The sequence below is a fragment of the Dendrobates tinctorius genome, unplaced genomic scaffold (genome assembly GCF_039654945.1).
Source record: "Dendrobates tinctorius isolate UK_male_01 unplaced genomic scaffold, ASM3965494v1 ptg000103l, whole genome shotgun sequence".
Taxonomy (NCBI): Eukaryota; Metazoa; Chordata; class Amphibia; order Anura; family Dendrobatidae; genus Dendrobates; species Dendrobates tinctorius.
In genome coordinates this window covers 47,514,062-47,537,662 of record NW_027361771.1, presented here as the reverse complement: position 1 = coordinate 47,537,662, position 23,601 = coordinate 47,514,062, and the positions used below count along the sequence as shown (strand labels likewise).

The 23,601-nt window shown below is 42.9% G+C and overlaps 1 protein-coding gene across 5 annotated transcripts in view; it reads right to left on the bottom strand.

Moving 5' to 3' along the window:
* LOC141100145 (uncharacterized) overlaps positions 1-23,601 on the bottom strand; it is an 82,406-nt gene that overhangs the window by 7,035 nt on the left and 51,770 nt on the right. For all 5 annotated transcript variants that reach the window (XM_073588409.1, XM_073588410.1, XM_073588407.1 and 2 more), the window contains 4 exons: positions 21,326-21,514; positions 16,968-17,079; positions 5,100-5,197; positions 4,845-4,944 (listed from right to left, as the gene is read on the bottom strand). In XM_073588409.1, the coding sequence (XP_073444510.1) occupies positions 4,845-4,944; positions 5,100-5,197; positions 16,968-17,079; positions 21,326-21,514 (499 nt within the window). The remainder of the gene's footprint in view (positions 1-4,844; positions 4,945-5,099; positions 5,198-16,967; positions 17,080-21,325; positions 21,515-23,601) is intronic.

The window sequence follows — 23,601 nt, the reverse complement described above, 5'->3', positions numbered from 1 at the left end:
TCCCCAATAGGCAGCATTGTTCCCTAATAGGCAGCACAGGTCCCCAATAGGCAGCATTGTTCCCTAATAGGCAGGCACAGGTCCCCAATAGGCAGTATTGTTCCCTATAGGCAGCACAGGTCCCCAATAGGCAGCACAGGTCCCCAATAGGCAGTATTGTTCCCTATAGGCAGCACAGGTCCCCAATAGGCAGTATTGTTCCCTATAGGCAGCACAGGTCCCCAATAGGCAGCACAGGTCCCCAATAGGCAGCACAGGTCCCCAAAAGGCAGTCACAGGTCCCCAATAGGCAGCACAGGTCCCCAATAGGCAGCACAGGTCCCCAATAGGCAGGCACAGGTCCCCATTAGGCAGGCACAGGTCCCTAGTAGGCAGGCACAGGTCCCTAGTAGGCAGCACAGCACAGGCCCCCAATAGGCAGGCACACAGGTCCCTAATAGGCAGCACTGCACTGCACAGGTCCCCAATAAGCAGCAGCACTGCACATATACAACTGACCTGGTGTTGGCCTGTGTGTACCACAGGCTGAAGTTGAACTGAAGACAAGTAAAGCGAGCTCCAGAGTCTAGTTACCCAATTATAGCCGCACTGCGCCACAGGAATCAGTGCACGGGCAGCGGGGGCCGCCGGGGTGTGCTGTGCTGCTCTGTCCAGTAGTCAGCAAAGAGCAGTACGTCAAGTATCAATGCGCGCGCAGTATCCGGCAGGAAGCAGAGCAAGAGTCCTCCTCTGCTCCTTGCCTGCAGGCAGCGCCGCCAGCAACATCAGAGGACTGGATCGCGGCTCTGGATCTCCCCGGTTCGGGGAACCGGCTGCTTTTTTAACAACCGGTTCCACCGAACCGGGGAGAACCCGCTGAATCCCACCCCTGTCTATAACCCTTAAAATGTTTGGAAACACTGATGTGCATAATAATTTGGTGCATTTTGTGGTTTTCTTTTAGATCTGAAAAAAATACTGATTAATATTGGGAGATTTGTCCAATAAAATGTGACTTATATTCTAATGGTTGATGATTTTAACATTATACTGACTCAATTGCATCAACCATTTAGGAAAATCAGAGAAAAATAGCATTTGCATAATAATTTGGAACCCGGTACATTATGAATGGTGCACGGTGTTCATTTCTAGACCAGTCATATTTTGGCAGAATGGGCGAGTCCTGACTCCTATTGCAATGAATGGAGTAGATGAGGTGAAGTAGCCAAAGAGGAGTGCTGTTAAATTCAGTGTAGTTTATGGGATGAAAGAAACACTCAACTGTTTCAGTGTGTGGCATAGTCTACATGCATCTCGTGAACCCACCCTAAGATCATTTTCACGCATACACTATCTTGATGGAGTTTTTGATGAGAATATCAGGAGGGCTTATTTCTTTTGCATCATCAGATGACATTTTTAATGAAAATATTTTGTGGTAGATACAGTCTTTGGATCACCTCATATTGCATGTTTTTTTTAAGTGTTGTGGCGGCTGAAAAACTGTAATTCTGTCATTCAGATTTTTTTCTCATTATGTCTTTTACCGATCAGGTTAATTAATTGTATATTTTGATCAGACTTTTACGGACGTGATACCACATGTGTATTTTTTTTATTATTATTATTTTTAATGGGAGAAAAGATGGGGTGATTTGAGCTTTTATATTTTCAAAAACATTTTTTTTCACTTTTTACTGTATTTGTTAGTTCCTTTAAAGGACATGAACCGGCAATCATCCGATCGCTTGTGCTATGTACATACTGTATATAGCAAAAGTCCCGATCTATGAATGCCAACCAGAAGCAGGCACTCACAGGAGAACCAGATTGACCGACAGAAGGGACTTCAGCGGACTGTCATCAGAGTTTGGTCAGAGTTTCAACAGTTTTTTGTCACTGATGAAGAAAAATAAAGTTTCTCCTATCAGTCAGTGAAAGATAGGCAATACATGAATGGAATGTGAGCGCGGTTAGATTTTTCCACTGATCCGTAGACTTTCATTGACGATTTTGATCCAACACTCGCATCAGTATTGGACATATCTCTGCGATTTTGTACAAACCACTCCGTCCAAGGAAAAAATCTGACATGTGAACACTCCCATAGACACTTGTATGTGAAAAACTGATATGTGAATGAGTCCACAGAGTGAGACAGCCTACCCTCTTTGAGTCTACTGCTCTTCTGTGCTGGCCTCAAAACTCGGACACTGCTGTAAAGGAGGTCAGACAGGGTTCAAAGTGACTAACCTCAATGACCCTGTAGGCGGTTCGCTGGAGTGCCGTTTTTCAGGGCTTTAGGTGGAAGCCCCAATGGAGCCACTAACATACGGTAAGTTAGAAATGCAGTATGAACATAGCCTAAGAATTGATAAAGCCAGTAGTTAATACATCTAGGTTTCTTGTCTTTCTGAAATTCAGTTTCTGGATTTGCGATCCCGCTACAGTCTGGAGAAAACATTACTAAACTTTACAAAGATATTCCACTTGTAAATGACTAGAATACTAATCTTATTTATTCTCACTTTAAGAGATATTACTATTCTATCACATATTGCCTTCTCATCAGCATTTGCACCGCCTACTGATATTACTATTCTACTGTTCTAGCACTTTTACATAGCGTCTCCTTCATATGACTTTCCCTGCTCATTTCTATTTCTGGTCAGTGTATTGCGTTACTGTCTTTCATCTTTCATGCCCCATGACGAAGGACCGCATCCGAAACGCGCGCTGGGGTGGACGCACAAACCCTGTGAGCCTCTGTTGGTGTTACAGGATCCCCTGATATTCTACATGCTCTCTCCATTTTGTATGTTACCAACTAAAGGCCATATAGATGCCACCATTATAGTTCTGGGAAGAGCCCACACTTGTACATCCTTGTCTCTATTTTTCTAGAATCAATGGACTTTTTCTCACATGTTTGCCCAATTTCCTTTATAAGGCTATGTGCCCACGTAGCGTTTAAATCCGGACACCGAAAACCGGACTCCTTCCCAGAAATCACGCGTTTTTTTCCGCGCGATTTTACCACGATTATGTTCGCGATTTTGCCGCGATTTTCGCGTGCGATATTCAAACACTTTCCAAGCGATTTGAAGCATCGCTTGGAAAGTGATTGACAAGTTGGTCACACTTGTCAAACATAGTGTTTGACAAGTGTGACCAGGTTTTTACTATTGAGGCCGCCTATGCGGCCTCAATAGTAAAAGAAAGAATGTAAAAAATAATTAAAAAATAAAAAAATCGGGGTATATTTACCTTCCGACGTCCCACGCTGCATTCCCGGGCCACAGCGTTCCCAGTAATGCCTTGCAAGACCTGTGATGACGCTGGTCTCGTGTTGCTATAGCGATCTCACGAGACCGCTAGAGTCACACGAGACTACGTCATTACAGGACCTTGCCGCAAGGCATTACTGGGAACGCTGAGGCCCGGGAATGCAGCGCGGGACGTCGGACGGTAAATATACCCCGATTTTTTATTCTTTTTTTTACAGGGGTATGGTACCCAGGGCCTGGAGGACAGTCTCCTCTCCTCCACACCGTGGGTACCAACCGCACATGAGACACTATTAACTTCCCGCATGGTGGGCATAGCCACATGCGGGAAGTAAGCGGTTCTCATGCATTCCTATGGGTGCAGAATCGCGGTAATTCTTTGCGATTCCGCACAAAAGAATGAGCATGCTGCGATTTTTTCCGCGATGCGATTCCGCCGCGGAAAAAAGCGCAGCATTAGCACAGCATGTGCGGAATGCCATAGGAATGCATGGGGTGCGTTCTGTACACGATTTTTAAACGTTTTCGCGCCAAAAATCGCAGCAAAAACGCTTAAAAATCGCATCGTGGGCACACAGCCTAAATCATGCCCCCTTTTATGTCACATTTATAAACCCCATTAATATACATATGAAATGTTATCTGCATCGGTCTCTATTGCCTTTCTATGTGGTTAAACATTTGTCAGTATCATTATAGTAGTCTATGTTTCCAGTATGTCTGATGAAGGTCTTAATGATCGAAACGTGTACATGAAATTGGATTGTGTACCATTAAAATAATCTCTCTAAACTGTGTATATTTGGAGTATTATGGTTTTTCTAACTCTTGTAATAAAACAAGCCAAACAAGCGTTTGGCTAACAACTATCGGAAGGGTATGGCTAGCTTTCCAAATCTGAGCAAACTAAGTGTCATGGCTCTGGACGGGGGTTTCCCTCACCGTCCTTCTAGTAATTTTGCATGGCCTCTCTTTGGTTTGGGGGAGGGCTATATTTACCCGCCCCTGTGCTGGACTCGTCATCAGTGATACTTCCGTTCTCAGCTGACCCTCGTGATACCTGTGCATACTGCCTGTTCTTGTATGCTTGTACCGTGTTGTATGACCTGTCCCGTACCTCGTTTTGTATCTGCGCTTAGACTCTGTACCTTCTGTCTTATCTCTGGTTTTGACCTTGGCTAAAGCTCAATGACTATTCTCTCGTTTGTGCCCTTGGTGACCACGTTACCCTCTCTGGCTTCTGATGACCCGGCTAGTATTATACCACGCTGTCTGTCTCCTCCTTTGGTTACCGCGTTACCCTCTGGTCTGACCTCTGATTGCTTGACTCTTCTCTCTGCTCCGCCGGCTCCCGTCGCCGTTCTCAGGAGTAGGGGACTTTGCCCTGCCTTCAGCCACTCCCCCGGTTATCACGTGTTACAGGTCCTGTTAACCTGCGGCGCACTCACGGCGGCGGCCACACGTTACAGCAGGAGTCCTCTGGCTTTCTCTGTACTTCCCCGGGCACACATTCTGACTGACTGAATGTTCTAGTAGTTGAATGTAGGCAAAATGTCACTATTGGTTGCTACTCACCTGGGCTTATATCTACAGGAATATCCTCCACTTTACAGTAATTAGCGTCACAATCTTCTTCTGCGACAACTTCCACTTTAATAGATTTCAGATCTTCACCCTAGTTCGGCATGTACAAAAATAGTGAGCACATCAGACCAGCTGTAGGAGCAAAACCCCAAGTGATAACTTTACAGGTTACATTCAATGAGCGTAGTGTGTGCAGTGGTTCAGTACAAAAAGAGGATTTGGTCATCAGTCTTTAGCTTCATTTACCTGACAATGCTGCGGGATGCTGGCATTCTTCTCTTGCCGACTCTCTGTGGAGAGAGAAGGCAGACATCGCTCAAGAGCACCACAGTGACTGCTTCCATCTGTGGAATAAAAACACAAGGTGGCTGAAGACATTACAAAATTAATTAAACTATTCGACCTTCAAACCTGCTCCCCCCTCTTACCCAGCAATCTGCGCCGAATAGCTATTCTCAAACACCGGCAGATACATCAAAAGGTGCATATACTCATTAAATGTATGACAAATGAACATGTGGATTTCCTCAGGAAAAGTCAACTGTTTAACCCCTTTCCAAAATTTGCAGTATAAACATGTCATGGTCAGGAAGTACTTCCTGACCAGTATACAGTTGTGTGAAAAAGTTTTTGCCCCTTCCTGATTTCCTATTCTTTTGCATGTTTGTCACACTTAAATGTTGAGAATACCAAACAAATTTAAATATTAGACAAACATAACACAAAATGCAGTTTTTAACCCCTTATAACCCCTTTACCCCCAAGGGTGGTTTGCATGTTAATGACCAGGCCAATTTTTACAATTCTGACCACTGTCCCCTTATGAGGTAATAACTCTGGAACGCTTCCATGGATCCTAGTGATTCTGACATTGTTTTCTCGTAACATATTGTACTTCATGATAGTGGTAAAATGTCTTTGATATGACTTTTTGTGAAAAAAAAGGTAATTTGGCGAAAATTTCATAATTTTCCAACTTTGAATTTTCACGTCCTTAAATCATAGAGATACAGCTCTGGCAAAAATTAAGAGACCACTGCACAGTTTTATAAAAATCAGCTTCTCTACATGTCTGACAGCCATTCCATTCCAGCGTCAGTTGAATTCCAACCAGAGTACACCTCATTCTACTTAATGTGCTTCTGATTAGGTGATCAACTGAACCAAATCTTATTTAACGAAGGAAAGTATAAAAAACCCTGCTGTGGTGTTCACAATCCTCTTGCAATACGACAAGCTGGATGGCAAAACAAGTGCTAGTAATATCCCAAAAGTAATAGGAATGAAAAAATAACTTATAACATGCCAAATAAGTTGAAAAGAAAAGTCTTGAGTGAGGAAAAGAAGGGCTCTATTCTAGCTTTACTAGCAGAAGGATACAGTGATCGTCATGTTGCCTCCATCCTTAAAATTTCTAAGACGGCAGTCCATTACAACAAGGTCAAGCAGCAGACATTGGGGACAATGAATCTACAGACCGGCAGCAAAAGAAAACGACTCTCCACTGAACGGGATGACCGTCATCTTATTTGAATGTCACTCAGCGACCGCAGGATGACATCAAGTGACCTAGAAAAGGAATAGCAAATGGCAGCTGGGGTGAAGTGCATGGCAAGAACAGTTTGTAACAGGCTCCTAGAGGCAGGGCTCAAGTCATGTAAAGCTAGAAAAAAGCCTTTCATCAATGAAAAGCAACGGAGAGCCAGGCTGAAGTTTGCCAAAGACCATAAGGATTGGACCATAGAGGACTGGAGTAAGGTAATCTTCTCTGATGAGTCTAATTTTCAGTTTTTCCCAACACCTGGTCATCTAATGGTTAGACAGAGACCTGGAGAGTTGTACAAGCAACAGTGTCTTGCATCCACTCTGAAATATGTGGGAGGATCGGTAATGATCTGGGGATGCTTCAGCAAGGCTGGAATTGGGCAGGTTAATCTTTGTGAAGGACATATAAATCAAGCCGCATACAAGGTTATCCTGGAAAAACAGTTGATTCATTCTGTTCAGGCCATGTTCCCCAACTCATGGTTATTCCACAAAATATTGATTTCTGAACTCTTCCTGAGTTAAAACATTAGTGTTGTTGTTTCTAAATGATTATGAACTTGTTTTCTTAGCATTATTTGAGGGAGCTGTATGTCACATAAAATACTTAATAAGTAACATTTCCCACATGCCTACTTTACATCAGCACAATTTTGTAACCATCCATTTTTTTTGTTTGGAAGTTATAAGGGTTAAAAGTTACACAGCGATATCTCATTTTTACCACACCATTTTTTTAGCGACCACATCACATTTGAAGTCACTTTGAGGGGTCTATATGATAGCAAATACCCAAAAGTGACACCATTCTAACAATTGCACCCCTGACAGTGCTCAAAACCACATTTAAGAAGATTATTAACCCTTCAGGTGCTTCACAGGAATTTTTGGAATGTTTAAAAAAAAAAGCATTTAAGTTTTTTTCACAAAAAATTTACTTCAGATTCAGTTTTTATTTTACCAAGGGTAACAGGAGAATTTGGACCCAAAAGTTGTCCAATTTGTCCTGAGTACGTCGATACCCCATATGTGGGGGTAAATCACTGCTTGGGCGCACAGCAGAGCTTGGAACACAAGTAGCCCCGTTTGACTTTTTCAACACAGAATTGGCTGGAATTGATATCGGATGCCATGCTGCGTTTGGAGAGCCCCTGATGTGCCTAAACAGTGGAAACCCCCCCAATTCTAACTCCAACCCTAACTAACACACCCCCTAACCCTAATCCCAACCCTAACCACAAACCTAACCCTAACACACCACTAACCCTAACACACCCCTAACCCTAATCCCTACCGTAACTGTAATACAAACCCTAGCCTTAGCCCCAACCTCAAATTTAGCCCCAACCCTAACTTTAGACCAGCTCTAACCCTAATGGGAAAATGGAAATAAATACATTTTTATTATTTTTCCCTAACTAAGGGGTAATAAAGGTTTGATTTATTGCAACACAGGAGTAGGTAAAACCATCCCGAATCATGTTCTCTGGGGTCTCGACTACCCCCAGCAGCCAAGACCCCGTAGAAATTCCGATGCTGGGGGGCGCTATAACCTTAAACCTCAGCTCCGTTAAAAAGCATATCAGCTGTCCTTTCAACGTAGTGGCCGAAGAGAGTGAAGAAGAGAGCGAGCCAATGTAAGTCCAGGTCTTTAAAGGTGACACTGCATAGATATTAAAGCTACATTTCATCTATGGACTTTGTTTTCTTATCAACATTTGAATTTATGGACTTTGATTTGACACACGACACGATCTCTACAACATCTATCTATATGCTATTTCAAAAGAATTATCATATAAAGACTGTATTTGAAATGAACCAAGAAGAAGACAGAAGACATCAAAATGAAGACCAGATGACATCAGATGATAATGACTGGACCTGAGATGCTTCAATTTAGATTTAAGGAAGTATAATTATATATTATATATGAATATTGTTCATGGCTTACAATAACATGAATTCACATCATTACTGAGTATGTATACGAATAATCTGATATTATTATTATTATTATTAAATTATTTTGTTAAAGAAGAAGAAAAGAAGAAAGAAGATCTTATTATCCTAAAGATGAACTTATCTACTTTGAGGGTTCCAGTTAATGTCTGTCACCCTCAAAAGGGGGAATTGTTAAATATTAATTATTGAATATTATGGATTTATATTCTTATTATTCTCAGTTCTGTACCGAGCACATTGCTTTTACCTGACAGGTTATTTCTGTATTTAGCTCATGGTAAATGTCAACCCCATATAAAGAGAACACATGCTCTGTGTGAGACGTATATAATTCATGGCCTGCAGGAAGGAGGGGCTCTCGCTCTCTTCTTCACTCTCTTCGGCCACTACGTTGAATGGACAGCTGATATGTAAGTTAACCCATGTTGCTTCTACGATGCTTCTAACAGAGTCAGATGTCATTTACCATCCAAGAATAAGTATTTTTAACAGTCACTGCCACTTCACTGCATACGGTGCTACCGCTGCCTTACAAGCCTTATTCCAGATTGCCGTTTTAAAACAGCAGTGAGGGAATAAGTACCCTTAGCAGCTGCTGTTTTAATGGCTATCGGCGGTCGCTAAGGGGCTAAAAGAAGGTCTTTATCATTAAGGGAAAAATAAATCCAAACCTACAGGGCCCTGTGTGAAAAATGGATTGTCCCCTAAACCTAATAACTGGTTGGGCAACCCTTATCTGCAACAACTGCAATCAAGCGTTTGCAATAACTGGCAATAAGTCTTTTAAAATGCTCTGGAGAAATTCTGGCTACTCATCTTTGCAGAATTGTTGCAATTAAGCCACATTAGAGGGTTTCCGAGCATGAACCGCCTTTTTAAAGTCATGTCATAGCATCTCAATTGGATTAAGGTCAGAACTTTGACTAGGCCACTCCAAAGTCTTAATTTTGTTTTTCTTAAGCCGTTCACAGGTGGACTTGCTGGTGTGTTTTAGATAATTGTCCTGCTGCACAACCCAAGTGCGCTTCTGCTTGAGGTCACAAACTAATGGCTGGACATTCTTCTTCAGGATTTTTTGGTAGACAGCAGAATTCATGGTTCCATTTACCACAGCATGTCTTCCAGGTCCTGAAGCAGCAAAACAGCCACAAACCATCACACTACCACCACCATATTTTACGGTTGTATGATGTTCCTTTTCTGAAATGCTGTGTTACTTCTGTGCCAGACGTAATGGGACACACACATTCCAAAAAGTTAAACTTTTGTCTCGTCAGTCTACAGAGTATTCTCCCAAAAGTCCTGGGGATCATCAAGATGTTTTCTGCTCCACAGTTTTTTTCGTCTTGGAACTCCGCCAAGCAAGTTATTTTTGCACAGTCTCTTTCGTCATGTCTGTCCCGATCAGAGTTACCTTGTTATGGTGGGATGCTATTTTTTGGTTACAAAAAAAAAAAGTATTACTAAAAACTCTGTGTTATTTAAATGCACTTTTTGCTTTTTATTTACTTAGTTACAGCAGGGTTATTTTTCTTGTAGGTTTTATATGTTTTGTGGCCAATGTGAACACGCGTTTATGTTCTGCATGTGTACCACCTCAAGTTAAGCTCAATCTTTGTGTTTTGTCTTTGGAAGTTGTTGTGGGGTCTTTTGTGACCATTTGGATGAGTTGTGGTTGCGCTTTTTGGGGTAATTTTGGTTGACAGGCCAATCCTGGGAAGGTTCACCACTGTTCCATGTTTTCAGCATTTGTGGATAATGACTCTCACTGTGGTTAGCTCGAGTCCCAAAGCTTAAGAAATAGCTTTATAACCTTTTCCAGACTGATAAATCTCAATTACTTTGTTTCGCATTTGTTCCAGAATTTCTTTGGTTCATGGCATGGTGTCTAGCTTTTGAGGATCGTTTGGTATACTTCACTTTGTCAGGCAGTTCTTGATTGAGACTTGGTGTGGCTTGAGAATTTGAACTCCACTTCCAAAAGATGTGCTAAATTAACTGTGGTTTATGTTTTAAGGGGGTGGGGGGTAGGGGAGCAATCACTTTTTCAATCAGGGCCCTGTAGGTTTGGATTTCTTTTTCCCTTAATAATAAAGACCTTTCATTTATAAACATCATTTTGTGTTATCTTTGTCTAAGGCCTCTTTCACACTTCAGTTTTTTGCATCAGTTATAATCCGCCAAAAAGGCGGACAAGCGGATCCGTTCTAAACTGATGTGAACGGATGGCACAGGATCCGTTTTCAGACGGATCCTGAAAATGAAGAAATTTAAAGGAATCGCTGGCCGGGGGGGGGGGGGGGGGGGGAGAGGAGAGAGAGAGAGAGAGAGAATTTTTTTTTTTGTCCGGCACCCAGAAAGAAATTCGGGTTAAATCAGTGTTTGCAGGATCCGCCAGAGAAAAAAACGTTACAAGCTCCGTTTTGAAATTTTTGAGGATGGTGACGGACAGCAACTTTTGGCGGATCCTCACAAAAAACGGATGCAACGGACAGCAATCCGTCACAATCCGCCATTAATGCAAGTCAATGGGAAAAAAACGGATCCTCAAAAAAAAATTGAGGATCCGTTTTTTTTCAAAACCTGGCGGATTGTGACTGATTGTAAAAAACGGAAGTGTGAAAGAGGCCTAATATTTAAAATTGCTTGGTGATCTAAAACATTTAAGTGTGGCAAACATGCAAAAGAATAGGAAAATCAGGATGGGGGCAAACACTTTTCACACAACTGTATATACGTCATGGCGATCGCCCCGGATGTTGCCTGCAGCGCTCCCAGCCGTTTAACTCGCTAAATGCTGTGGTCGATATTGAAGGCAGGCAGAACAAGGTAGCCCCCTCTGCCCTCCGATCGGTGCCCCTACGACGCCATCGCGAGGGGCCAATCATTGTCATGACGACATGCTCAGAGCATGGTGTATCAAGCTTGTGTGTCAGTAGGGCACTGACAGTTTACAAACCATAGTAATGCTCGTGAATTACTATGCTTTATAAGTGATCAAAAGCAATCAGAGTTGAAAAAGTGAAAGTCTAAGGCTATGTGCACATGTTGCGGAACTCCTGCGTAAGTTACCGCGGGAATTCCGGAATTCCATTCCGCGGGAAAACCACATTTTAAATTCCCGCGATTTTAAGGTATGGCTTTGGCAACAAATTTATAACATGGATCAAAGTACTATATATGAAACCCAAGGCCCGTATTATAATAAATAATTCTATATCTGAGTCTTTCGCATTGCAGAGGGGAACCCATCAGGGTTGCCCTCTTTCCCCGGCCCTCTTCGCCCTTGCGATAGAGGCACTTGCAATACGTATAAGGTCCTCCCCTAACATCCGAGGTATAGATATAGCGGGTCGGGTGGATACCATAGGCCTTTATGCCGATGATATGGTGATATTCTTGAATGATGTGGAAGAAACTTTGTCTGCTCTGTTACCTCTTTCCTATGCCCCGATGCCCCAGCTGGAGGCTCTCTCCTCGCTACCTACTGTATCTAGTTTTAAATATTTGGGCATCCATATATCTAACAATAGTACGCTTGATCTACAACTTAATGTCCACCCATTGCTGGAACTAGTTAAAGTTAAATTTGCATCCTGGAGTAGGCTCCCATTATCTGTGGCTGGACGCATTAACCTGATTAAAATGATATTACTCCCTAAATTTAGGTACTCGCTTCAGCACAGTGCAGTAGCGGTGCCCAAGTCCTTTTTTGTTAATCTCAATACCCTGATCACGTCCTTTATATGGGGGAAAACTAGGCCCAAACTTAAACTGTCCACCAAAGAAGGGAGGTGGGGCGGCGTTGACAGATTTTTTCCTATATTACTTAGCTGGGCAGGCTAAAGCTTTAAGTAAATGGATGACATGTAACTGTCTCCCCCATTCTGAAAGTCACTTGCTCCATGCTGCACAAGCGGATTGCCCATTAGGTTTCCTAGAGTTGGAGAAAACTAATGTCCCACGTCTGCTGCCCCTGCTCCGGCTGGCACGATTAATATGGAGACAAATCAAGAACGTAATTGGGTTTAAAGATTTTATAGCTGAAATGCCCCTGTGGAATAATAATTATTTTCTGGGGTTGTTGGATCATCCGTCCACCGTTCTTTGGATTCAGTGTGGCGTCTCTTCAATGGGAGACCTGTATGACCAAGGGTTCTTAAAATCTTTTCAACAATTACAGGCTACACATGATATTCCGAGATCTCAATTTTTTCGCTATTTACAGCTGAGATCGGCTCTTCAATCACATATGAGGGATAGGGATGTGGACCGTACTATTTCATCTTTACCTCTGATAGGAATCCTTAATTCGCAGGGTCCCCAGGGTCTCATATCCTCTTTGTATACATACATGCTGTCAATAGGGGCAGAATCGGCCATATGCTCTATTAAGAGGAAGTGGGAACGACTCATCCCTAATACGCAAAGAGAGGAGTGGGAGGAGATTCTGGAATCTCCGATCGGAGTATCACCATCTATTAAAAACAGAATGATACAATTATAATTAATAAATCAATCATATTTGACTCCGATGCGACTTTTTAGGATGGGTCGGCTTCAATCATCAGAATATTTGCAATGTCACTTGCCAGATGCGGATTTTATTCATATGATGTGGCAATGTCCCACTATCCTACATTACTGGAAAGAGGTGACTACACTACTGACGTCCCTGGTACAAACCCCTGTCCCTCTAGAGCCATTGGTCTGCTTGTTTGGGATATGGGAGGAGGAGATTTGGGATCGCTATACTGGGGTCTTCCTGCGCGATACGCTGTTTATGGCACGGAAGGTGCTGGCATTGCAGTGGATGGGGGGGTTCATGTCCTTCCCTTAGATTCTGGATCGAGTTGGTAAATTCGATTGTTCCATATGAGCGCACGTTATACCAAAATAGGGGATGCCCGGGTAAATTTGAAAAGATTTGGGAGAGGTGGAATTCCTCTCACCTGGCTTTGCAAGGCTGAGACATCACATGCGACATAATACGATATAGGAGACCAGGCTGCGGAAATAGTAGATACTAGTTGATGTAGTGGTAGTTGTAGTTTAGGAATTTTAGTTAAGATTTTATTTCTGAGTGATATGACAAGGCTTGTGAAATTGGATTGATATACATGCTGGAAAATGTATAGCCAATTATCCTTTATGTGTGCTTGGAAGGATATGTACATATTACCTTGTTTATCTATAAGAGTGCAATTTCTTTGCATTGTATTTTACAATGGACGGGAACATGTGTGCTATGTATAAGCTTGTTATCATAAGCCATTGTGTATCCTGTACATTATTTTTGTCCTGAGGTTCAATAAACGAATAAAAAAAAAAAATTCCCGCGATTTTCCCGCGGAAAAACTAGCGATTTGCAAGCGTAATTAGCTTGCAGAATGCTAGCGTTTTCCAAGCGATCTGTAGCATCGCTTGGCGAACTGATTGACAGGTTGGTCACACTCGTCAAACATAGTGTTTGATGAGTGTGACCAACTTTTTACTTTTGAGGCTGCCTATGCCGCATCAGTAGTAAAAGATCTAATGTTAAAAATAATAATAAAAAAATCGTGTTTTTCTATCCTTCCGACGTCCCGCGCAGCGTTCCCGTTCATCGCGATGCTCCCGTTCCCAGTAATGCCTTGCGAGACCTTTGATGACGTAGCAGTCTCGCGACACTGTAGCGGTCTCATGAGACCGATGCTTCATTACAGGTCCTTGCCGCAAGGCATTACTGGGAACGGGAGTTGGTGAGAGCATCGGTAAGGCTGCGCGGGACGTCGGAAGGTGAATATAACCCGATTTTTTTTATTTTAATTCTATTTTTTACAGGGATATGGTACCCACAGCCTGGAGGACAGTCTCCTCTCCTCACCCCGTGTGCCATCCGCAAATGTTCTGCTTACTTTTCGCATGGTGGGCACAGCCACATGCGGAAAGTAAGCAGAACAATGCATTCCTATGTGGGCAGAATTGCCGCGATTCCGCAAAATTAATGAGCATGCTGTGTATTTTTCAGCGATGCGATGCCGCAGAGGGAAAATCCGCAGCATTAGCACAGCATTGCGGAATCCCATAGGATTGCATGGGATGCTGTCTTTTTGCGTTTTCGCTGCAAAATCACGCGTTAAAAACTGCTGTGAAAACGTGAAAAAAATGCAACGTGTAAACGCAGCCTAAGACTAAGTAAACAAGTAAAAAAAAAATTGTAAAAAGGTGTTAAAAAGTAACAAAATAGTTTGAAAAAAAAAAAAGTAAAAATATATTGTATTGTATGAAAAAAAAGTACACATATTTGGTGTCGCTGAGTTCAGAACAACCAGACCTATAAAGTCCCACTAGTTAACCCCTTCAGTGAACACCATATATAAATTAATCGAAAATGAAGCAAAAACGATTCTTTACCATCATACCGCTGAACAAAAAGATGAATAAAACGCGATAAAAAAGACGAATATAAACAAAAATGGTATAGCTGAAAACATCATCTTGTCCAGCAAAAAAACAAGCCTCCATACACCATCCCAATGGAAAAATAAAAAAGTTATAGCTCTCAGGATAAAGCGATGCAAAAATAAATACTTTTTCTATAAAAGTTTTTATTGTGCAAAAGCGCCAAAACATAAAAAAATATAAATGTGGTGTTGCTATAATCGTACTGACCCGAAGAATAAAACAGCCTTATCGATTATACCACACGCAGCATGGCATAGAAAATAAAAACAAAAAACAATGGGAAGAAAGAATCAGTGGGATCTGTTGACACGTTCCAGAGTTATAACCTCATAAAGTGACAGTGGTCAGAATTGTAAAAATTGGCCTGGTCATGAAGGTGAAAACAGGCTCAGGGGTGAAGGGGTTAAAGACAATCTGTTAGAAGGATAATGGAATATGATGGCGTTATATATAAACAAAGTCTAATAAATAAATGATAATAAATAAAAATGAGCCAGTGATTTTATGATGACATGGCTGCGTTATTTCAGAGAGGTCAATAGGCTACAGGGAGTTTGTATTAAACAAATATATACTGTATTTTTCGGACCATAAGACGCACTTTTTTCCCCAAAACTTTTTGGGGAAAATGGGGCTGCGTCTTATGGTCACAATATACTTACAAATCCAGTTGCGGCGGTCCCAAAGCAGCCTCCCTGTGCTCTGTGGTGCGGTGGTGTCGGGGCTCTGTAGTGTGGCTGCAGCGGGGCTCCTTGCTGCATAGGGGGCTCCACCGGCATTTCGTTAAAGCCCGAAAGCCCCCCGCAGCTCCGTTGCTGCAGCGCGGTGGCCTCCAGAAAGATGGCCGCTGGGAGCGGCGCATACTCAAATTCAAATCACGACATCTCGTCCCGAGATCTCATCTCCCGAGATCTCGGGACAAGATCTCGTTGCGGAGATCTGAAACTGAGCAGCGGCCATCTTTCCGGAGGCCCCTGGCAGCCATCTGTCCGGAGGCCTCCGCGTCGCAGCAACGGAGCTGCGGGGGGCTTTCGGGCTTTAAATGCAGGCGGAGCCCCCCACGCAGCACAGAGCCCCGCTGCAGCCACACTACAGAGCCCCGACACCACCGCACCACAGAGCACAGGGAGGCTGCATTGGGACCACCATCACGTGACCGCCGTAACAAGATTTGTAAGTATATTGTGACCAGAGCACAGCCACCCCACAGAGCACAGCCATCCCACGGACACAACCACCCCACAGAGCACAGCCACCCCACAGAGCACAGCCACCCCACAGGACACAACCACCCCACAGAGCACAGCCACCCCACAGGACACAACCACCCCACAGAGCACAGCCACCCCACAGAGCACAGCCACCCCACAGAGCACAGCCACCCCACAGGACACAGCCACCCCACAGAGCACAGCCACCCCACAAAGCACAGCCATCCCACGGACACAACCACCCCACAGAGCACAGCCACCCCACAGAGCACAGCCATCCCACGGACACAACCACCCCACAGAGCACAGCCATCCCACGGACACAACCACCCCACAGAGCACAGCCACCCCACAGAGCACAGCCACCCCACAGAGCACAGCCATCCCACGGACACAACCACCCCACAGAGCACAGCCACCCCACAGAGCACAGCCACCCCACAGAGCACAGCCACCCCACAGGACACAGCCACCCCACAGAGCACAGCCACCCCACAGAACACAGCCACCCCACAGAGCACAGCCACCCCACAGGACACAGCCACCCCACAGGACACAGCCACCCCACAGGAAACAGCCACCCCACAGGACACAGCCACCCCACAGGACACAGCCACCCCACAGGACACAGCCACCCCACAGAGCACAGCCACCCCACAGAGCACAGCCACCCCACAGAACACAGCCACCCCACGGAATTCGGACTGTAAGACGGACCCCCATTTGACACAATTTTTTTCCCCCTATTTTCCACCTCAAAATTTGGGGTGCGTCTTCTAGTCCGAAAAATACGGTATATATCCACGTGTAAGAATTGTATGATCAATAGCACTGCAATACAGTAGTAGAGTATGGAATATAGGATTTGCCATACAGTACATGTGAGCCCAATCTTACTGGAGGAGGTGGTTTGCTGAAAAGTGAAAATTTAGTGTCAATTACTCACCTGGGCTGATAGCATCTACAGGAATTTTCTCTTCATTGCATTGATAACCGCAGCGCATACTCTCTTCTTCCCCTGGTATTTCCTTAACTTTAATATCAGACTCATCTTCACCCTAATTTGATATTTGGGAAAAGACGATTTGAATGAATGAGAAAAAGATGATTCCCAGTTAAGACTGGCAAAGTCTGCTGACAGCATGTATACGACTCCTATAGGAATGCATAGGTGAGGAGCTGTAGGACCTGGGAATGGTGATTACACAGTAAATGCTGTATGGGTGATGTCCGATGTACAACACATGGCCACTGAAGCCACTTGTTATAAACGGGATGTTATAGCTGAAGCCCTCTATACAAAGACCGCTGAGGGGCAGTGGGGGAGGTGGCATTGGAGGGGCAAAGGTTGGAATTACACCTAAATAAAATGGGAATGATTGGTGATATCAACTTCCTGTTTGTGGCACATTAGTAACTTTTCAAGATGGGTGGTGACCATGGCAGCCATTTTGAAGTCGGCCATTTTGGATCCAACTTTATTTTTTCCAATTGGAAGAGGGTCATGTGACACAATTTTATTGAGAATTTCACAAGAAAAACAATGGTGTGCTTAGTTTTAACGTAACTTCATTCTTTCATGAGTTATTTACAAGTTTCTCTTTGTTTTCAGCCATTGACATGTCGCAGAGGTTAACATGTGAGGAGCGGATAGAGATTGTGTTGATGTCTGGTGAAAGCAGTACCTGGGTCATTGCAGCAGATTTCAATGCAAGACACCCTACGAGACCACCCATCTCCCATGCTACAGTGAGCAAACTGATCCAATTTTTGTTTTGCCCATTCTGCAAATTCAGCGCTTCGATCTGGGTCATCCTCTTTGAGATGCTGCAGCAGCTGGATTTTGTAAGAGTGCCATTTGTGAGTAGCTAATATCCGCCGAATGGATTTTCGACTGATGCCAGATCGCTGCGCTGAATTTACAGAATGGGCAAAACAAAAATTGGAACAAGACCCTCAGTTTATACAGAATGTTAAAACCAAGCACACCATTGTTTTTCTTGTGAAATTCTCAATAAGTTTGATGTGTCACATGACCCTCTTCCCATTGCAAAAAATAACGTTGGATCCAAAATGGCCAACTCCAAATGGCCGCCATGGTCACCACCCATGTTGAAAAGTTTTCCCTCTCCCATATACTAATGTGCCACAACAGGAAGTTGATATCACCAACCATTCCCATTTTATTTTGGTGTATCCATATACATGGCCCACCCTGTAGTTTCTTATTTTAGCCCAAGGGTGGGGAACGATTTTTCCAACCAGGGGCCATTTCAATATTTGTACCATCACTCTGGTGCCGTACAAAATATCAACTTGAAATTTATTCTGCTATATTTGGTCAAAGATTTAATCATCTTCCCACGAATGTGACGGCAGGAGCTGCTTCTCTCTGGTGCGGCTGTGATGATAGGTGGTCGTGATGAAGTTGCTGCTTGCAACTGTTTGCATTCAGTCTGGAGCGCAAGCGACTGATTAATTTTGAAAAGAACTCGCAGTAAGTTCTGAACACAGGTGTAGATTACACTGCATATTTCCTCAAAGTGGGAAATCACTGCTCACGCTACATCATATACATCACATCGGATACACTGGGGCACATGCATCACAGGAGACGCTGGGGGCGTATACATCACAGGAGACAATGGGAGAACATACATCACAGGAGATGCCGGGGCAAATGCATCACATGAGGCGCTGGGGCACATATGTCACAGGAGACGACAGTCCATATACATCACAGGAAACGCTGGGGCTACATACACTACAGGAGACGTCAGGGCATATACATCACAGGAAATGCTGGAGGCACATACATCACAGGAGACACTGGGACATACATATCACAGGAGACACTGGGGCACATACACCACAGGAGGGTTCTGTGGACCCAAACAAATACATGAGATGCCGGGGCACATACATCACAGGAAGGGCTTGGGGTATACACATCACAGGAAATGCTGGGGGCAAAAGGGCCGGCGTTTTGTCGGATGCTGGCTGGCCTGAGCACTGTGCTCCCCGAAAATCTGCCCCAGGGCCTGGAGAAAAGGACGTCAAGGGCCGTAGTTTCCCCATCCCCTATTTTAGCTCCTTTATTGCCAGTCGTTTTTCCACTTTATGTGCTTTTTTTTTCTCCCTTTTTTATTTTAACATTGACATAACGGCATGAGGTTTTCTTTTTTGTTGTTAATTTTGCGATATTTGTTGTAATTTAGAATAACACCATATTCAATTTTACCATACAATACACTGGAAAAAAGAAAATAAAATTCCAAGTGCAGTGAAATTGTGAAGAAAAAAAAAAAGCAATTTCACTATTGTTGTTTTGAGTTTTGCGCTGTAAAAATGACCTTTAGGTCAGTCTGATTATGGTATATCAAATGTAACATCTTTTTAAATTTTATTTACGTGCTGAAAAAAAAATTAAATGAATGTACAAATTGTTAAAAAATAAATACATACGGTACATACAAATTGGTGTGTAGCCACTTTCTGAAACCTGTAACGCCTTCATTTTTCGTCAGTGGAGATGTGAGAGGGCTTGTTTTGTATGGTAAACCGACTGTACATTTTTTGGTGGAGTTTCAACAACCAAAGAAATCACAATTCTGAGATTTTGATTTTTTTGATCTTTATGATGTTTACAGCACGGGTTAAGACAGTTTCTTTTTTGATAAATATATCAGAAATGTAAAACGCAGAACGTTTTTAATTATTCTTTCAGACCGTTTGGGGGATTTGACCCTTTTGGGTATCACCACACGTTACTTATTTGCTGCAGGCACATCTTCTGCATCAAAAATGGGTTTTGGCATTTTTTCAATGCTTTTTTTCCCATTGATTAGAATGGGTGAAAACAATACAAGATGTTGAAAGAATTGACATGCTGCAGATTTGAAAAAAAATAAACAGCACGTGCATAAGATTTCAGAAATCTCATTCACTATACTGGGACAGTAAAATACTGCGCTGCATTTTTCACACAAAAATGCGCAGGAAAAACGCAGCATGTAAACAAGCTCTTATCATCTGATTTCTTAATCTGTATAGTGCAATACTACAGAATTGCATATGTATATATAAGTATAATCTCAGAGGCCTAGGTAGGAAGCCTAGACTGTGATTATTAACATAGTAGACATTGGGCCTTATTCAGGCACACAGTAGTCAAGCGAATAAAACGGCACTCTGCAATGTGTGCATGAAATTGTGCAGCCCCTATTTCAGGATTGCATGCCTAAAATGCTGCTAACAAAGACTAACAGTGTCATTTAAGGTGTCAACAGCAGCGATCACTACTTAGCCAGGTTCTGCGTCTAACAGCAGTGACCAGAGTTAAATAACACAGTTATCAGCTGCCAGCTATGGTGCGGGCTCAGCTTCTGAGCCTGCTCCATATAGTACCAGTACATCCAGTGTAAGGACGAGTTTAATGCACTACAAGCCTTTACTTCAATGTTTCTTGAAAATGGAAATTCTCTTTAAGTTGTCTAAAATGTTGTTAGCCCTTTAGTGACCTGCTATGAATGATCCTTTTTTGATTTTGCCTCTACTACTTCAGCAGCCTTAATTTTCTCACTGATGTTTTTTTATTACGTTTTGCGTTATGCGGAACAAATTGGAATATCTTTTAGCACTGTCTTGGAGTCAATAAATTACTGTTTTTTTCCCTATTGTCATGGTGACTTTTCATTTATTATTATTTTGTATATGTTTTATCTCTTGCATAATTTGTCTCACAAGACATCATACAAATCTCTAGGGAATATTTTTTTCTATTGTTCGTCCCCCCCTTCACTATAATAGAGGCATCTAAAACAGTAAACAGACGCCTGCTTTCCCTAGAAGAATTGATCGGGGTCTTCTAGGACCCAGCTATTCTGCTATGCCGACACAAACCTAGTGGTCGATCACCAGGTCCTCCAAGACCATTGGCAATGCTGATACTTCTGTTTCCTGCATAGCGTTCACTAAGTGATATGTAATTGGCCAAAGAAAAGACAAAAGCGGTAATAAATCACTACCGTCTTCTCCAGAGAGTCCCTGACTGTCAAACACCAGACCTGTTGCCACTAGACTGCAGGAGCTTCAGCCTCATGCTGTACATTTACAACAGTATGGTGTTAAAGCCAAAGACCAAGCGCTGTAAATTTCCTGCGATGGGTCACCATACAATAAGTCTACCACAATAACCATTTCTTTCAGCTCAGACTGCCTGTATCTAAGTGTGTCATACACTTATCCCCTTCTTACCATGTGCAGTAACACATACATGGTTTACAACATCCCAGCAGCACTCACCTCTTCGGTCAGCAGCTCAATGAATTTGTTGGCGACTTCTAGGATCTTCTGATCATTGTCCTCATTTATCAGCGAGTTAGATATAGGCCCTGAGATGGGGGTCTGAGATATGCTCCTTCCTCCTGTCACATGAGGATAGCTTCTGGAGGTCTCACCCTCTCCAGATGTCTTCTTCACTACTGAGTAGTCCTGTGTAGGGAGAAAGATTATTGAACATCGCTATATACATTCCCGGAACCACTCCTGTAATGTACTTGTGTTATTAAAAGGAAGCAGGTTTTTGCTATTTATTCTGAGACAGCATAATGTAGGAGTTGAGGCCCTGACTCCAGTGATGTGTCACTTATTAGGTGGTAACATAGTAACATAGTTATTAAGGTTGAAGGGAGACTTTAAGTCCATCTAGTTCAACCCATATCCTATCCTAACTTGCCCTAACATGTTGATCCAGAGGAAGGCAAAAAAAACCCATGTGGCAACAGTAAGCTTCACATTGGGGAAAAAAATTCCTTCCCGACTCCACATACGGCAATCAGACTAGCTCCCTGGATCAACGCAATATTAAGGAGACTAGTGTATATACCCTGTAATATTATACTTTTCAAGAAAGGCATCCAGTCCCTTCTTAAATTTTAGTAGTGAATCACTCATTACAACATCACATGGCAGAGAGTTCCATAGTCTCACTGCTCTTACAGTAAAGAATCCGCGTCTGTGAGTATGCTTAAACCTTCTTTCCTCCAGACATAGAGGATGCCCCCTTGTCCCCGTCACAGGTCTAAGAGTAAAAAGATCATTAGAAAGGTCTTTGTATTGTCCCCACATATATTTATACATTGTAATAAGATCACCCCTAAGCCTTCGATTCTCCAAACTAAATAACCCCAAGTGTAATAACCTGTCTTGGTATTGCAGACCCCCAAGTTCCCTAATAACCTTGGTCGCTCTTCTCTGCACCCGCTCCAGTTCAGCTATGTCTTTCTTATACACCGGAGACCAGAACTGTACACAGTATTCTAAGTGTGGTCGCACTAGTGACTTATATAGAGGTAAAATTATGTTCTCCTCATGAGCATCTATGCCTCTTTTAATGCATCCCATTATTTTATTTGCCTTTGCAGCAGCTGCTTGACTCTGGCCACTAAATGTGAGTTTGTCGTCCACCCATACACCCAGGTCTTTTTCAGTGACTGTTTTGCCCAGTGTTTTACAATTAAGCACATAATTATACAACTTGTTCGTTCTACCCAAGTGCATGACCTTACATTTATCCCCATTAAAGCTCATTTGCCATTTATCAGCCCAAGCTTCTAGTTTACATAAATCCTCCTGTAATATAAAATTGTCCTCCTCTGTATTAATTACCCTGCAGAGTTTAGTGTCATCTGCAAATATTGAAATTCTACTCTCTATGCCCCCTACAAGGTCATTAATAAATATGTTAAAAAGAAGCGGGCCCAAAACTGACCCCTGTGGTACCCCACTGCTAACCGTGACCCAGTCCGAGTGTGCTCCATTAATAACCACCCTTTGTTTCCTATCCCTGAGCCAGCTCTTAACCCACTTACACATATTTTCCCCTATCCCCATTGTTCTCATTTTATGTATCAACCTTTTGTGTGGCACCGTATCAAAAGCTTTTGAAAAGTCCATGTACACCACGTCCACTGCATTCCCTTGGTCCAGTCCGGAACTTACCTCTTCATAAAAGCTTATCAGATTAGTCTGACAGGAACGGTCTCTTGTAAACCCATGTTGATATTGGGTCATAAGGTTATTCTTCTCCAGATACTCCAGTATAGTATCTCTTAGAAAACCCTCCAGGATTTTACCCACAGTTGAGGTTAAACTTACTGGCCTATAATTTCCAAGTTCAGTTTTTGTCCCCTTTTTGAATATTGGCACCACATTTGCTATACGCCAGTCCTGTGGTACAGACCCTGTTATTATGGAATCTTTAAAGATTAAAAATAGTGGTCTATCTATGACTGTGCTTAATTCCTGCAGTACTCGGGGGTGTATCCCATCCGGGCCCAGGGATTTGTCAATTTTAGTGATTTAGTGATTTTAGTGATTTGTAGACGCCGCCGTACTTCCTGCTGGGTTAAGCAGGTGACATTTAATGGAGAATTTTTATCCCTGATCATGTTATCCGTCATGGGATTTTCTTGTGTAAATACTGTTGAAAAAAAGTTATTTAGCATATTGGCTTTTTCCTCATCCTCATCCACCATTTCACCCAGACTATTTTTAAGGGGACCAACACTATCATTTTT